This window comes from Cariama cristata, unplaced genomic scaffold (assembly GCF_000690535.1).
Source record: "Cariama cristata isolate BGI_N322 unplaced genomic scaffold, ASM69053v1 scaffold3066, whole genome shotgun sequence".
In the NCBI taxonomy this organism is placed as follows: domain Eukaryota; kingdom Metazoa; phylum Chordata; class Aves; order Cariamiformes; family Cariamidae; genus Cariama; species Cariama cristata.
The window spans coordinates 135,251-152,093 of NW_009623658.1; the positions used below are offsets into that span (position 1 = coordinate 135,251).

General features: G+C 42.6%; 1 protein-coding gene across 1 annotated transcript in view; it reads right to left on the minus strand.

The window, feature by feature from the left end:
* Nucleotides 1-16,843, minus strand: part of LOC104163724 (integrin alpha-9-like) — a gene marked incomplete at its 5' end in the record, with an annotated part of 103,722 nt that overhangs the window by 49,468 nt on the left and 37,411 nt on the right. The window contains 2 exons of the mRNA XM_009702826.1: nucleotides 2,320-2,399; nucleotides 3,885-3,971. Coding sequence (XP_009701128.1) covers nucleotides 2,320-2,399; nucleotides 3,885-3,971 — 167 coding nt within the window. The remainder of the gene's footprint in view (nucleotides 1-2,319; nucleotides 2,400-3,884; nucleotides 3,972-16,843) is intronic.

Here is a 16,843-nt window from a genome sequence, read left to right on the forward strand (position 1 = left end):
TTGCTCAGATTACAAAAACAGAGCCTGCTGGCTACAGACATGCACAGATACAGCTCAGCTTTCTGCAACTAACACATCAGCCATGTCTGCTAATGAAACTATGGCCCAGATGGAAAAAACCCACAAACTTTCAGTCCCAGGAAAAAAAAAACCAAACGTTTAATAAAAGCTTTTCCTCCTGAATAGGCTCAAAGAAGAGTCCAAAATAGAGACATTTCTCATCCAACACAAATACTGAGATGCCATGGTGGCAAGCAGAATAAGCAAGTCAAATTCCATACAGGCTTCATAGGTATGTGCTTACCTGTTTCAAATAGAGCAAAGGTACTGTTAGAAAAGGAGAATATAGCTCAGTGAATCTAGCTCTAGAAAAATAGTTCACACCAGGAAGCACAGAAGAGGGTTTGGGTTTGGCTTTTTTTTAAACAAAAAAGAGTAAATGTAATGTAATATTTAGTTCTTTCTCCAATTGATCTCTCCCACTACTGTACCACTCTCTTGTTACAGATGCTACTGCCAAATTTGAAGCCTCGAGGGACAGGCTTAAGTGGGCACTTGAAGGGCCACACTTACTTTCCCATGACAGCATGGCACAGCTTCTCCGCGTCCAGCCGTTTCTGCCAGACTAGCTCCAGTTCTGCGTGGAAACAATGTCCCTACTCATTGCAGTCTGACCACAGCACAGACACTTCCCCTCCATTTCCTTATCACTGACTTTACCCCAGGGCTCCCTGCAACTCTTGTGGTAGATTTTATTACACTTATTTGACAGCAAGGGAATTGAGTAATTTGCCCAAAGTCACAAAGAAAGCGAGGCTAATCAGCACTGGGACCTGCACTGTTGTCTTCAGAGGTTCAGCTGAATCCTTCAAAACACAACTGTCCTTCGCTCCCGCCCATCTTTCTGAAATAAGAAACTTTCTCTTAACCCCTCTGAGCATTTGCACTATGTGTACAAACTACTATTTATTTCTTTGCTCCATCTAAAGGCACTGACTAACCCTTCTCACTGGTAGGGCACAGAAATCTGAGGAGTGAGGTTACAGAGGAAAGCCCTGTGCTATCCAAGGCAGGGAAATGAGCGGTACAATCTGGAAAACACTGGCTGGGCAATTTTAAAGCAGTGCTGACCCATCTTTGCACCAGCTGGCATTCACCTAGCAGATACTGATTCATCTTCCTGACCTAGAAGCATCATGAGGTCATCTAAACATACGATGAACTTCTCCTCACGGAGAATAAAACTTTTCTAACGTGCAAGACGTATCTTGCCTCTCTGATGCAGGGTCTCACTTTCAGTGCTTCATACTAGCCCCACGTGTTGCAGGATCTTGTTCCCACCTACAGCTGTTCCTGTAGAGGAGGACTACGCCTTATGAGAGCAGTCACTCAGCAACTGCTAAATCTCATCTCTCATCTCTAGCCGGTTGGTGAGGTGTCATCAAATTGGGAAGGAGAATTCAGGCTGGAGATCCTGATTTTGACACGGGAGGGTATGAAGTTGGCCCACTCACACAGTAAGTGGAAGCAGGAACCAGTCACACACCCAGGACGTCAGAGCAGCAGTTCACAGCCCAGGTTAATGCAGCTGTGCTATCATCAGTTCCCACACATACCCCAACCATGCCTGTGACTGAATCACCCACAGAGTCTGCTTCTTTGTGGCACATCATCTTAGAAGGCACAAAGCACGTGTCACATCTTTTATTCTGCCCGAGAAAAAATCCCTATACACGCATACTTGGCATCACCCTATTTCAATGCCTGCTCCAAGGGCCCTTGGGGAAGTACCCTATTCAGCTGTTTCACGCAGTCTGTCATAGCTCGCTGAAGATCCAGAGGGGCAAAAAATAGACATGCAACTTTGGAAACTGTCAGTGAGATCCCTGGCCATCTGATGAAAGCATTTATCTTTTTTGGTTTGCATCCAAGCACGCTTATTTCATTCAAATGCTGGAACAAATGGGTCTGCCTGGTGCTGATTATCAACTGCAGCTGAGCTGAGCTTGATACGGGGCCCAAAGGGATGAGCACAGAAACACAAGGGCCTTCCAACTGAGAGAACATAAAATGCTCCTTCAGAATTGCAACTGCCTGGCAAAAACCATCTAACTATGATCCTACCTTATTTTTCAGGAAGCTGCGTCACATGGTTCCTCTATATTACCAAAATACATGCATTCAGCCCCAGTAATTTAACCTCATTTCTTCACACACACACGTCTACAACTCGTATCACACAACTGTCAAGCATATGCAACGCACACTCCATGCGACAAAGAATATCCAAGTCATCAAGATGTACAAAGGTTCCCTTACCTTTGGGCCGTGACAAGGAAGGTCAGTGTTTCTTCCTGCCCAGACAAGTGGCTTGTGTCAAAGATCACGCTGAACTCATACTGCGCAAAGAAAAAGCAGTATTTAGAGACACTGTATATTGTTTCAAAATGTATTTATTCTGAAACTTCACATATATTTTACTGGCCTAGCTGTACAAAAGTAGTGTATTTTGATACATGTAAGAGGGCTTCCTCTACTGTAGAGTAGCTTTTAAATCTTAGCAATTGTGTCTCTGTTCAAATACTAGACAGTCCGAGTTTTCTGTCATTGTGAAAAGACCTTCACTAGATTTGCCCTTCAAAGATATTTTCTTGAGGAGATCATCTGCCAGGGCAAGAGACTTCCAGTGTAAGGCGATCACTACCCAAAACTATCTCAGCACCAATCTAGACATTACTTGCTGGTGAAAAGATCTTTTCGGGGAATAAAGATCACGCCATAGGCCCACACAGAATCTTAGAGCAACCGCCACAAACTAAAGCAGTATTCAGGCCACCCGTCATAATGGATAAAATTAGGTGCTAATTTTGAAAAGAGAATCTACTTTGATGACCACAGTAGCACCACATTAACTTCTCAATGCAACAACTTTTCCACCTAACTCCAAAACAGTTTTTGGCCAAGTGAAACAGTCTCCAAATTCATGCTAATTTCAATGGCTTGCTAAAAACAACCTGAAGATAACCCAACTATGTCACTCTGAAGCAAAACACTGACATTCTTACATTCCAGATAATATTTTTCTACTGGATTTATTTTTTCCATTCCATTTGTAAATGTGTCAAAAGAGCAGGTAGGGTCAAAGGATATGTCAGTTAAAACAGAAAGGATTAGTTTTTGAAGCTGAATGTTACAGTCCATAAAACACATAAACCACAAAATTTCACGTAGGGTCAAAGGATATGTCAGTTCAAACAGAAAGGATTAGTTTTTGAAGCTGAAATTTTCTGAAACATTTTAGACTTATTTTCTTCAGGTCATCCTGAAGTTATTCCTCATCTTCTCACCTTTCTGGGTTGGTCATTTGTACAGCTCGATTTAGTGACAGAAAGAACCTAGCTGCATTTCTAAACATTACGAGAGTTCCTCTTCTATTACAGGACAAAATCCTCTTTAGAAGCTACCAGAAGACCATCATATGCAAACGTCATTAAGACATTTTCATTGTAATTCGTAGAAATTCAGTTGCACTTTAATGCAGAAGACAAAAATAAAACCAGATTAAGACAACATAAATAAGACAGAGTCCTTTTCTAATTTTATGCAGAGAAAATATGTAAGTTTTTCATAGCTGCAACTCTGGCACTGTTTTTCAAGAGCACTTGGAACTGCAGTGCAAAGGGAACTGTCACTGGCTCTACCTGGTGGGAAAGAGGACAGCTACCATCCACCACCGTGAGAGGCTTGGATATCTGGGTTAGAAAGCTGCAGAAAGTATCAGTCACAGACATTTAACAGAGCAGTTGTCTTTCCAGCCACTCCTTGGAGACAAAGAGGTGAACGGATCATCACTCTACAAATGCAAATATCACAACATTAATTACCCTAGATTTCGATCTCATGAAAGGAAATCCCACGCTGCACTTGAGGAAGTCTGACTCCAGCAACTCACAGGCAATGCCCAGCTCCTCCTGTAAGAAAATAAAAAAAGACCATGAGATGATAGATTTGGGGAGAAAAAAAGGATTACTAAGAAATACCATTGTGATGAAGTATGGTAAAAACCTAAATATTTCTCACCATAGCACCGTTATTCCCAGAAAACTGCTACTCACTGAATAAGGAGAAGTGCAGTGTTGCACTTCCTTCCTCCACCTCAGTCAGGTCAGTGCTGGGAAGAAGACAATCATCCGAACGTTGCTCCAAGAGACAGACCATGGGGAAATACTGCATGACTAAACACACTAGAGTCAGGCAATCAGCCCAAGTTCTTGGATAACTCAGACCATCAGTTATTCCCTCCATCTATTACAAGACAGCTTTCAAATGGTCCAGAATACAGGCAGTTTTCCCAGGTACCAGTATCATAAAGAGCAAACTGTGTTGGGTGACAGTGACCAAACCATGCCACGCACAGATGCTGGAGGAAATGTTAATCTGGTCCTGGTGTCATTCACTGCCCTGATCTCTTTAGTCCACAGGATGAGCCACGCTGGTATGGATATCAGCCTTCAGTAGGGATACAATGGTGGCATAGATAAAGTAGAGGGATGAGCCTCTCCCCATACTAAACATTGACAGACTATGGACATTGCCAATAATACAAATGAAAAAGGCTAGAGCAGCCCTATCCTGCTTGACTGGTGCCTCCACTACAACAGAAATACTTCTGTTGAATGGAGAGTGTTTCATTGCTCCATAAAATAAGCGTCGGGGTCCAGGCTAGCACATTCTCATCTCTGGATTATCAAGGAACAGTTTTACGCTCTGTTACTGTGGACAAGTTAATCTCACTAAACTTTAGGAGCAGGACTCAGCCCCGAAATCTGATACACACTTTTAAGTGCCTACACATCAAGTGATTGCTACATGATCTAGGTGTCACTGCTCCCATCATCACCAATGGATGTAGGAAATGGTTTAGCAGATCAAATGCAGATGTTTAGTTTAGACTGGACTGAACACCTTCTTGGCCCTATTATTGACTAGATCATCACCGGAGCTATGCTATTTATGTTACGCAGCTACAATATGAACATCTAAATTTAGACATCTGAATCTACAAATTAACTCTACTCTAGACATGCAGCTGAGAATCTCTTAGCTACAGGACATCTGATTTGACCTATTTTTGGTATCTACAGCAGTTTGCGAAGCCTAGGTTCTGTCTCTAAGTGTACTTCCCAAATCACTCCAAATACTAGTTTTGCTTTAAATATCCACTTAAAATTTACATGAGTACTATTCTCAGCTGGAACAAGCACATATGGAAGTAGCTTCCTGAACTATGGACTCAGGCTATAAAGCATCTCCAGCAAATGCCTCTCTGCCTTTCAGGTTCTGACCCGAGCACATTAGTGCTCTACAGACTTAACTATTATCCTAATTACGAGTCTGAGAGCATTCAGATTCTCGATCTTTCAATTGCTTCCTGTGATATCTGAAAGACGTCTCCTTTATCTTCTAGATCGTGGTTCAAATCAGGGCACACATTTATAGAGAATTATAGACCTAATGCTACCTTTCTCATCTGACTCAGACAGTATTTCACTGGTTTCAGATGAAAAGAAAATGTAAGAAGAAAATCAATGCATGCTTGGAGATGCCTGATATTACTCCAGTACTACTCAAATGCCAGAGCAGTGGCCTCCACATTCAGCTTCTTTATGGATTTGTCTCCTTGCTATCTTCAGTAGGCTTCTATTTCCAGAAATACAAAAGACAGTACGGCTGAGCAAATCAAATATCTAGCTTCAGTTGTACAAAGCTGCAGTCTTCATACACTGTATTAGATTTTCTCCTCCATTTAACACAAAACATCAGAGCAAGTGCTTCACGGGTGAAGCATCCCCTTCACTTGCCTTTTCCTCTCGGCAATCTGGGAGGTTCTCCAGTTTTATGCGAGTGATCAAGTGAACACAAACTCTGAGCAGCTGCGTAACCAAATGAAAAATTTCACAGCTGTTTCCTCTGGGAACGTTCTTGGTTCTGTGTTGTTCAAATGTCCCTTGCTGTCTAACTGTGGCAACCTATGAACTTTCTTTCATCAGCTCCCAGCCTCTGTTCATTCAAGAGGGGTTTCTATTTACATAGCTGTCTGGTGGTGACAGTGACCAGACAGACCCAAGAAGCTGCCCCCTCTCCTCAAGGCCACATCCCTTCAGAGACATCAAAAACCAGGATAACAGAAAGAACTCTCATCTTGGTAATGGAAGAAGCGCAGTACTTCTTCGTTTTGCACGTTGGTGGCTGCCGGTCTTTGCAGCCCCGACAGCAGGCTGGTGCATGCCAGTTGTTTTAGAATGGCTCGTTAAGGAAATAACGGATCACATTGCATTGACTGGTTTTGCTGTTGTTGCTTGCAACAGTTTAATGGGTGCAGTAAGAGTGACTTGAATGACCTTCTGGCTTCATTAGCATACCATCCAGTTTAATGATTAATATTAATACAACATTATTGAAGTTCAAATTGGACATTAGGAAAAGGTTCTTCACTGACAGGGTGGTTGGTCACTGGAACAGGCTCCCCAGGGAAGTGGTGACGGCATCAAACCTGTCAGAGTTCAAGGAGTGTCTAGATGATGCTCCTAGTCCTATGATTTAGTTTTAGGTAGTCCTGCAAGCAGCAGGGAGTTGGATTCAATGACCCTCATGGGTCCCTTCCAACTTGAGATATTCTATGATTCCATTAATGCTGCAAAGTCAAATTGTTCAATGCTAGGAAACAGCAGAAATAAGTTTGCCTGCACCACACTGGTTCAGCCTTCCGCTCATTTCTAAATTACACAGGCTACCCAGAAACCTTTTCCCATGGGCTCCTTGCCTTGCTCTGCAATTACGATGGAGAAGCTCAGTTAACAAGTAAACATTTTGGTTTTTCCTTCACTGCTTACTGTCTGGCTTCAGGCTTTATTTGCAGTGCACTGTTTAGGAGAGAGAGAAAATTGTTTCTTCATGACATTTCCTATGTTGTTCTGCTCTGTAACACGTGAGTACTCTGTAAGCACTAAAGAAATTCAATTTTCACACTCTTCCAGCATGCTCAAGGGTTGGTGCTGTCTTATCTAACAAATATGGAACGGAAACAGCACAACTTAGGGCTTATAGAAATTTTGGATGCCATTTCTTGCTGATGTTAAGTAACACTTTCAGTATGCAATGCTGCTCTATGACAGTATAACCCAGCTGAGAACCCAGCTTATTGTATGAGTTTCCATAGCAGTTTCTAGTTTGCTTAGAAAACATAGCCAAAGGGGTTGGAATTTTCCCTTCCAATGAGACAGTGTGAAGATTTATCTGGAAAACTGTGTTTTCTTTCTGAAACATTTCACAGCATTTCATATTCTTAGGAGAGTCAATCAGATAAATAGCCCGCTCATTAGCCAAATAGCTGGACTATTACTGCATAACAAATGCAGACCTGGGTATGAGAAACATGAAGCTCAGCCTGGCTCACAGTCTGTTTCTCAAAGTACTTTATCACAGAAAGAAAAGTTCCTGATAATTATAACATAAGCAATGAAACAGTCAAGTTCTAACTCCTTTATAAGGGGCACATGGGAAAACAACTCCTTAACCTAAATTCTGCAGCATAATGCTGTCAAACATAATCCCCGGGGTACGTGATCGGGGGTATAAGCAGAGATGTAACAAAATGGTCTTACTTGCATACATAAGTGTTTTGTAGTGTAAATATTATATGAGGTTTTAACTAAGTAGCGCAGGAAACTGGTAATGATCACATTAATATAGTGCCTGGAAACAATGACCTGGGAATGTTGCTGTTTGCTAAATCTAAGACTTGAGAGAGGAGAAATTTCGGCAATGCTCATGTCCTTCCCACCTCTCTGCTGTTTCAGATGTCCACCTGGTGCACCACGCAGTCTGCACTGGGGGACACCAGCTGTCTCCTCCACGGGCATCTTTGGCCAGTACCCATCACAGCAGAAGTGGGCAGTTGCTGAAGATGGGAGCTCTAAGTGTATCTGACTACAGGCTGACAACATGGGATGTGCCTAGGAGCAGTACCCCCTCATAGTCTTGTCCCTAACCCATACACTACATGCAGGCAAGTCCTTACTGCCCAAAACAACTCGGATACCTACGAGAAGAAAGTAAGGTGCTCACAGAGTAATTTTTTTAAAGACAGGTAAACAAGCTAGATCAAGCTGAATGCTTAAAATAATGCATTCAGCTTGGTCTAGAAAGCATTCCAACAGAAGTATAGCATTTTGACCACACAGATGGGATGCTGGACTACAGGATCATTATTTTACCCTGGAATAACTCACAGGTGGTATCCTTTTGCTGGCTTCACCTAGCTGATTATCTGGGGACATAAAACATTGAACTACTCCAGATTTTGCTCTTTTCCTATCACAGAGATCATGACTGGACTGCAAGAGAACCACAGGTTTTTCAGGCCACATAAGGTAGGCTATCAGTAAGAAAACAGCTTGTCAGCACTAGAACAGGTCATACCAAATAAGTCTTTCACTGCATGTATTTTGGCATTGAAAAAGCCCATCTTCCCTTAATAGTATTTGATGGGCCCAATGTTCTCACGGTACAAAGGTGGGACCAGTGCCAGCTGGAGCACAAGACCAGATTACTTCAGGTATGATCCCACAAAAGGCCCCTTATTAGAACCAAACCCTGCTCAAAGACAGCTGCCGTTTGTCCCCCCTCCTCCTGAAACAAACATTTGTAGAAGATTTCTTAAATATTGTTTACTTTGACTTTGAAGGGTCCTTTTCAACTTGGTTAACTGCCAAATCTAAGACTTAAGAAGAAGGAAAAGAGAATGCCTTGGGAAAACAGTAAGAGAGAGCTGTTGCTGGAAGAAAGGTTGCCTGGCTCTGGATAAAACAGTCACAGGGCAGAGACTCTACCTCTGGGAACAGTCTTCATGTTGACACACCAACGCAACATGTTGCTCCTAACTGAGCTCTCTCTTCCTGACCGAAAACAGTCACAGCCCAAAGAAGGATACTGAAACTTCCTCAGTTTCACCTTGACTAACCATTTTCAAATTAGATCACGTATGATTTTTCTCCCAAGGGAGCCTGGCATAGCTTTTATGTGATGACTTATTGATCAGCGATAGACCCTGACCCTTCTCTGCCTCACTTATGTCCAACCAAAACCCTCCAACCTTTCTGAGCCTGGTCTGGCAGTTCATATAATCATATTCTTTTTCTATTTTTCCCATCCTTAGGGTCATTCATTTCTTCCCCAAAGCTAGAACAACGCCTCTAAACTGATGCTGGCCCCAACCCAGAGTCACCAGCACGCTTCCTCAATTTGCTCCTACCCCTCATCCCCACCCATGACCGGCTGCAAGTTCCTTACCTCAAGCATTTCCTTAAGTAATCTCCCCCAGCCTGTTAACTCCCCTTCAACAATCTCCAGTACCAGGCTTTCACCTATCTGACAACCCTTCTACCAAATTATGACTACCAGCAAAAGCAAACAAATATAAAAGTATAGGTCACTTGTGTTATTTTGCACTCACCACTGCTCTCACAGAGAAGATGTGAATTCAACTATCCTAACGCTCATTTATGGCTTGCTAGCTCTCTGCTTTTCTAAGCACACAAGTTACTAGTAGATACTACATCTGAAATGTCAACAGAGAGATGCAACAGAGCAATACTACACTTGCAAAAGGATGTGCCGGCTATGGCTCTAACTGATTTTTAAAAATAAAATCATACCAAGGTAGTCAACAGAAAGTTGTATTAATTTCTGAACTTAGGGTAAGTTCAGTACTGCTCTGAACACTGTTGATCATCTGTGCCAGAGTTGACATCACCCTTTTAAATACTCTTCTGATTAGCTGTTTTAATCCATTCAAAAATAACAACTAATGAAAGGCACTGAAAATATCTTCATGGCAAAATTGTTAAGATAATCTGCACATTTTGTAGAAGGAAAAACCACCCCAACTTGTTAGAAAATACATTTACCAGCAGTTTATATTTCTCTTTCCTTTGCTATACTCAAATTAAAGCTTTTTTGTTGTTGTTTAGATGGAGAGAAGTCTCCCTTGTAAATCCTGGCTACTAGCACGTATACTCTGGACAGAGGAGAAAATGTTCTGGAAGCCTTGATAGTATGTTGGCAGAACACTCCTGTTTTGAAGATGTTGAGAATTTATTTAACTTGTTAGTTTTTTATTTTTATGCTGCTGCATGTTTTCCAAAGGGTACAAAAGAAGACTGACAAGAGTGAATACCAAGGAGCCCTGTACTTGTTGCCAGAGCACACACTCTTGTTATTGCTTTTCAAGTTCTTACTGGTTTTCTGCCTGTGAACTATTACACTTGACACCACAGATGACCACAACAGTATCCTCACCTGAGAAGTCTTAAAACAAATACACTAAGAAAATATCACAAAGGATGGCTACTTGCACTGTCCACTTCATGCTAAGTCTCAACGTTTAGATACTATGCATCTACCTACTACATACTCTCCAGTATATAGACTTTGCAACTAACTCTCCCCACTAGTTATTTGGAAATGTGGGTTCTCTGACCTGCACCTAAAGTAGAGGCTTACATCAGGCACTGGGAAAAAATACAGCTTTGCTAAATTGGTACAGTTTTTTATTCTCATCATGGACCCGGACTTAAAGCACATACTTATACCTCAGTAATTCCAATTTGTACTTTTGATGAAGAGGGACACTTTCCCAAATGAGAGTTCAAATGAACATCTGGAAGTTTTGTTCCACCCAACAGGACAATTATACAGACCTGACCTGCATTTTAAGAGCTCCCCACTTTGGGGAGATATCACTGAACATATGTCTGCTCACAGCTGGTAATCTGCTTCCTACTCACTTAGCTAGCAGAGTTGGGTAGCACAAACACCTCCCATGTCAGGAACCTAAAATGAAGGCTCATCTCTTTGATGATGTTTGAGGTAGCTTCTTCAAATCACTCTGCATAATCTTGGTCTAAGTCCTTCAGTTGTACTATCAACAACTTGTGGGTTTCCCTAGGGTTTTGAGAGCACAAATTTTATCTTGCTCCTACCCTTCTCTCTCCCTGCCTCACAATCCTCTTAATCCCTTCACCGAGGCTTCAAGGATATGAAGATTTGTCAATTCATTTAATAGCCACCCCGTAAGCACACTGACATACTTTCTTTCCACAGCAACTGAGGTCACCAAAGAACGTGGGTCACAGTTACCCACACGTACAGAGCAAGTAGGGATGCTTGGGCTCATGAAAGCTTGGGGATTTTTTTTTTTCAAATAAAAAGACTGGCTCAGGCTGAATTTCCCTATGACTGAGAGCAAGTGCAGCTTAGAGTAATTTAATCTTGGAGGCCCCTTCTTGTGCATACAACAGCTCAGTTTTTCTAATACAAAATTCCACAGATACCACACTTCCTTCCAAAATGGGGCTTCGCTGGGTATTTTAAAACTGCAAGAACACAAAGATGATCAGTGGTATTACTGACTCGGAACTCTTCCTGGCACTGTACAATAATTCAAGTAAAAATCATCTGAAATGACCAAAATGGTGGGTCTGATCTACCTCATACACCTCTTAAAAGTTGCTCTGGTTATCATTCCTTGAAAGCTCTTTGGGGCTCTGTTTTCTTCCTATAACTAGCAGTCTGACGTCTGCTTTGCCTCTTTGTCAGCAGTACTCTCTCTTAGCTGAACGAACAGTTAATATTTCCTCTGCGTTTCTGGGCTGGACCTTGCCAGGCACAGACCTTCCCCAACTCCTTCAGCCCACAGCCAACACCAAAGGCATCAGCAACTCACGTTTAGAAATCTCAGTATCTCACAAACCAAGCCAGCAGTTTTGGGGTTTGGTTTTCCTTTTTTTGTTCATCTGTTTCAGGAGTTACAGATGCAGAAAGCATTCAAACACCCACTGTCATCAATGCCCAGCTCCCAACACTGCACAAACCGGGGTCGGACAGAGGCAGGCACAGGGAAAGCTGCCCGCAGCGATGGGATGCACTCCTTCCCTTGAGGTCAGCTTCCCAGGCAGCGGTTGTGGCACATGGTGGTGGCACCGGGCCACCTGGGAAGGCCACAGGAGTCTTGTGAGCTGCAAGTGTGCAATACAACTTGGGGGAAAAAACCCAAACTGTTATTGATAGAAGCTTTGAAGATGGCCTGTAGTGGTCTGGCATCGGTGGCCGTGGCTTTAAAAGCAATCAAAGGTCCAGGAAAAATTCCCATGGGCATTTCAGGGAGTTTCTGCTCTCAGAGTGAAAATCTCATGAGTTTTATTCCATTTTTTTGGAAACGTAGTTTACTTGGCGACTTCAAGCAAACACCTTGCGTTCAGAAACTCTTCTGCATGCACTTCTCCACTTGCCAAAGCAAAGTGTGTGACAGAATCACACATAAGGAGGAAAAAGAGGTTCATGATGGAAAGAAACGAAGATGGCTTTACTCCTTTAACATAACAGCTCTGTTGCCTGAGCTTCACAGGTTTCTTCTGTTGTAAATCCTTTCCAAACACAGGTGGAATGCAAGCAACAATGTGAATAACATGAAGGACAAGCCGATGATAAATCAGCAGCAATAGCAACTATAGTGTAAAAATTATTGTTAATCACTACCTGATAGGAAAAATATTATAGAGAGGGAGATATAGACTCAATATGGACTTGCTCAGTTAGACATTGTCATGAAACTAGCCTCTATCTAACCAGCTGAATGTAATGATTGAAGACTATCGGACATCCAATTAAATCATACAATGGAATAAAAGGATTTTGTGCGTGAGTTGCAGTTTTAAAGGTGTCACACAGACTGAAAGTTTTCCTTTACTTTTCAACACAGAGATATTCCCTTAACAAACCAAATCGGCAAATGCGAATGTCACACATCATAAATTCTGCCGTTCCACAAACCGCTGTTTCACCGGTGAAGACCCCCATCATCCCAGCGCTTACATGAGCAAGCAAACCATGTATCTGATGACGCTGACACGCATGCAGCCAAAAGGTGCCCCTAAAGGTCTGGGGGAGCAGGGCATCTGGACCTGTATTCTGATAATGAACTGATCCTTTGATTCAGCACCAGAAAATAAGCTTGAAAAGGAGTTGGGAAACCTCAACAGTTGTTTCATAAAAAGAACTAGGGGGGGGAAAAAACGTTTTCTTTGGCATTAGGGAGAGATTTCCTTTCCTATTCCATGATCTCACTAGTAAATGCTGTAGGCACACCCCACCCCCAAGCCCAGTGAGCCTGGCTTCAAACATCTTGGATTTGATGCTTATTTTGTGAAAACAACTATTTCTATGTAATTAATTAGAGCCTCCCGTCTCTTCCCTCTCCTCCCTGGATAGAACCTATTTATAGATCATGAGCTCACCGATCCCAGCCAACAGAAAATCTGAGTAAAAAGGGAGAGAAAGACAAAAACTTTTCTATTTACTGGATATTCCCAACATTATTTTTTTTTCTCTCTCTCTTTCTCATAAATGTTTATCTTAACTAGTGAAAACCTTGTGTGCTTTAAAAATCTGCTGCACTGTCTCAGAATTTGAAGAAGCAGTAGAAATTGTTCACTCGGCTCACGTAAGTGATTAAGCCCCAAAACAAGTTTCAGAACCGGCCAACAAAACCAATCATGTTTTTGCTTCTCCCATCTTTCAAGGGACCTGCAGGGCAGGTGGTGAAGCTATAAGGAGAAAGGGGGATTTAGTGCCACCTTGAGAAGTTTCACCTCCTTTGCTGCCACACTAACTCTCATTTTTAACAGACCAATTAGACTTACATCGGCTTTCACTGTACTAAGCAAGCCAAATCCTTCTTTTCCCTGATTGCTGAGAACCGCTGAACTTAATTTCTTCAAGATACAGGAAATAATCCAGGGAACATCACCAAGATCCACCATCCCCACAGAGCTGTTAGGTCAGCTGTCCCTCATTCAGCATGAGGCTGGCCAAATTTCAGCTCCACTGTTTGGTCAGGCCTGAGTGTATGACCTTTTTCCAGATGCGTTAATGTATGGCTATACGTACTCTGCCAGCAGAGCAGGAGCAGCTTAAAAGTCAGACTTCCACCTGCCCACACAGCAACGCTCATCCACTGGAGCATCCTCGGGTATGACCCGGGTGTTATTAATAACATAAGAAATGCCCTTTAAATTTGGGCACTGTGGGCTGTATGACTAAGTCGTGTAGAGCTTGTTATTTAGGATAAACTGATAAGAGTATCCCCCAAGTACAGGACAGTAGCCTGTTTTATAGTGGTGGATGACCCATGCCCCCAGTGGAGTTGTCCAGGCCAGTAACAGCTGGAGACACCAGACTCTCCCTGTGATGACTTTACTATGTCTCTAAAGTTTGGAAATGAGACGAAAGCCTTATTCTTCCTTTTATATCCTTTCCACAGACGACGGTACAAAAGTAGTCACAAAGGAAAATAGTTCTCAGCAGAGCAAACATGGGTTTTGGGGAATTTGGCTCATAATGACAAGTTTGCATTTCTGAGGCCCCCCCCTCCCCCCGCCCCCCCCAGCAGCAATTAGCATCTGAGAAGTGACATCATTGCTGACACCATCAGTCCGGGAACTCATGCTGGGGCTCTGGCCCCTGCAGCTACCTCCGTGCCCCAGGGAAGACGCCTTAGCTCAGGCTTGGCACTCACGCCGCTTTTCTCAGCGCAGGGGGCTGCTGGTCCAGTCAGGATAACCTCAGGCTCCTGAAGGCCTCTCTAACTCCCAACACAACCCAAAACATACGTTTTCTCAGGGCCAGAAAGCTCAAGCTGTCTTTTCCCTCCCATCCCCACGAGTCTCTAACGCTTCCCAGATCCCACCGGGGAGGAACAATCTGATCTGAAAGGCTGTGAGATGGAGGCCAGCAGCTACCTTGACTGCAGGAGCTGGAAACTTCCCAAGGAAGCCCCTTGTCACACCATTTTCTGGGCATTTTGCTACCTGAGGCTTTGGAGGAACATGCAAGGGCTTGAGAGCCTCCCCCAACCACTTTCTGCCAACATTCCTCCTCACTTTTAACACTTGTCTTGGGCGGCTTTGGGATGGGATTTGCTTGCTTCCACAGAAGAACGATCCAGGAAATGTTGGAGGAAGATCAGTACCAGCCCCAAAGTCAGTTCATTCATTTTCTACCAAAAAAGGAAAAGCATTCCTTTTGTGGGAAGGATTCAGATGAAATCCTCCGTCCCTTGCAGTATTTAAGCAAAACCCGTCTTGAGCAGGTCACGGCAGGGAGTCCCCCTTGCACTTGGATCCCTTTCTGGTTTCTCCCTCTTGCAAACTGACCTTCTCTTTCATCCTTCCTTCCTTTAAAGGATGCTAAGCAATGACAAGGTACTTCTAATATGATGACTTCATTTAAGACTGTATTATGATCAGCTGTCTCTCAAAAATGGTCTTTCTTGTTCACTGCGTCACTTCCCCTCTTCAGAGAGCCAAGAAAAGCAACGACAAAAGGGCTGCCTGCTTGTAGGATGGGGCAGTTATTGTCACTTCACAATTAAAAAACTACTAAAAATGCAAAAGAGTGAAGCATCAAGCTTGGAATACAAGACAGTTTCACAAGCCAAACTTACCTACTGCATAGTTCAATGTAATCCATGTCTACCATTACCACGAAATTACTACCTTTCTAAGCCTGTATGAATTCATGTTTAATAAAACCAAAGAAAAGCCATTCCAGTGATCCAGCTTTCACCTGTCCTTTGTAATTCTCACGAACAAATCAGGCTCGTAACTTCTATTAAGAAACAAGTGCCTTTCACATAACAAGTACTTTCTATAGCTGAAAAATGTAATTATTGTTTGGAACAGAAAGAGAAAGAATTCCTTGTTGGAACTCTCTGGCTAAAACAATAAACAGGCCCCTTTGCTCTTGCTCTTCTTTGCATGTAGCATTTCAAAACTATGTACAGTCACTGGGGGGAAAATAAATAAATAAATAAATAAATAAATTTTAAAAAGCTAACATCAAACTTCATTTGAGGTCTACTGCTCATGCTATTTTCCAGCTGAGGCAGACTGGTTTCAAACTGGGATTAACCCATTGGCTCCACTCATGACCATAATCTAGTCATTTTTATTTTCTCCTCCATAGACAGTTCAGATGAGAAATGGGAGAAAGGACATCATGATTGTATCAGAGCTGCTAAGATATCACACTATGTCAGGTACCTTCACGGATATCTGATCTCACAAATACTTCCAAAACGCATGTTGCTCCTATTGCTGTACTCCTTGCCCTATAAATACATATGGATAGATTTATGGTGCTGCATAAAAAAACCCACACAAACCAAATCAAAACACCAAAACAAACAAACAAAAAGCTATCAAAGGGGGTAACAATAAAGCTAAGACTTTTTTTTCCTCTTGGATCAAAGAGCCAACACAACTGGAAACATCAACCATTCAACTTTCAGAAGTTCTGACTATTCCATCAATTCCACTGAAAGTTTATTTTTGATAAAAAAAATAGACTGCTCTACCTTAGTTGGAGAAGGATTAGGGACATTCAGGATCCCCGAGTTGACAAGTGTTGTCAGCAGTATTTGTATTTTCGGTCTATTCATATTGTACCATTTTTTGAACAAATTCAGCTGCTTTCTTCCATACGCAGGCTCACACACCCACACAGAGATACACCGTCCCGTTCGTTAGCAAGGCACAAGGCAAAATAAAAAAAGGTAACTGTGTACTTGCAGCCAAGCAAAAGAAACTATTTCCTAGAGCCAAAATCAGTAACACACACACACTGCAAACGACCCAAACATAGCCACTTTACAGCAGGTATTTTGTACCCTACGGGTTACTACCATCTTGAGGAGCCAAGCATGTGCAGGTTATGCTTACATCTG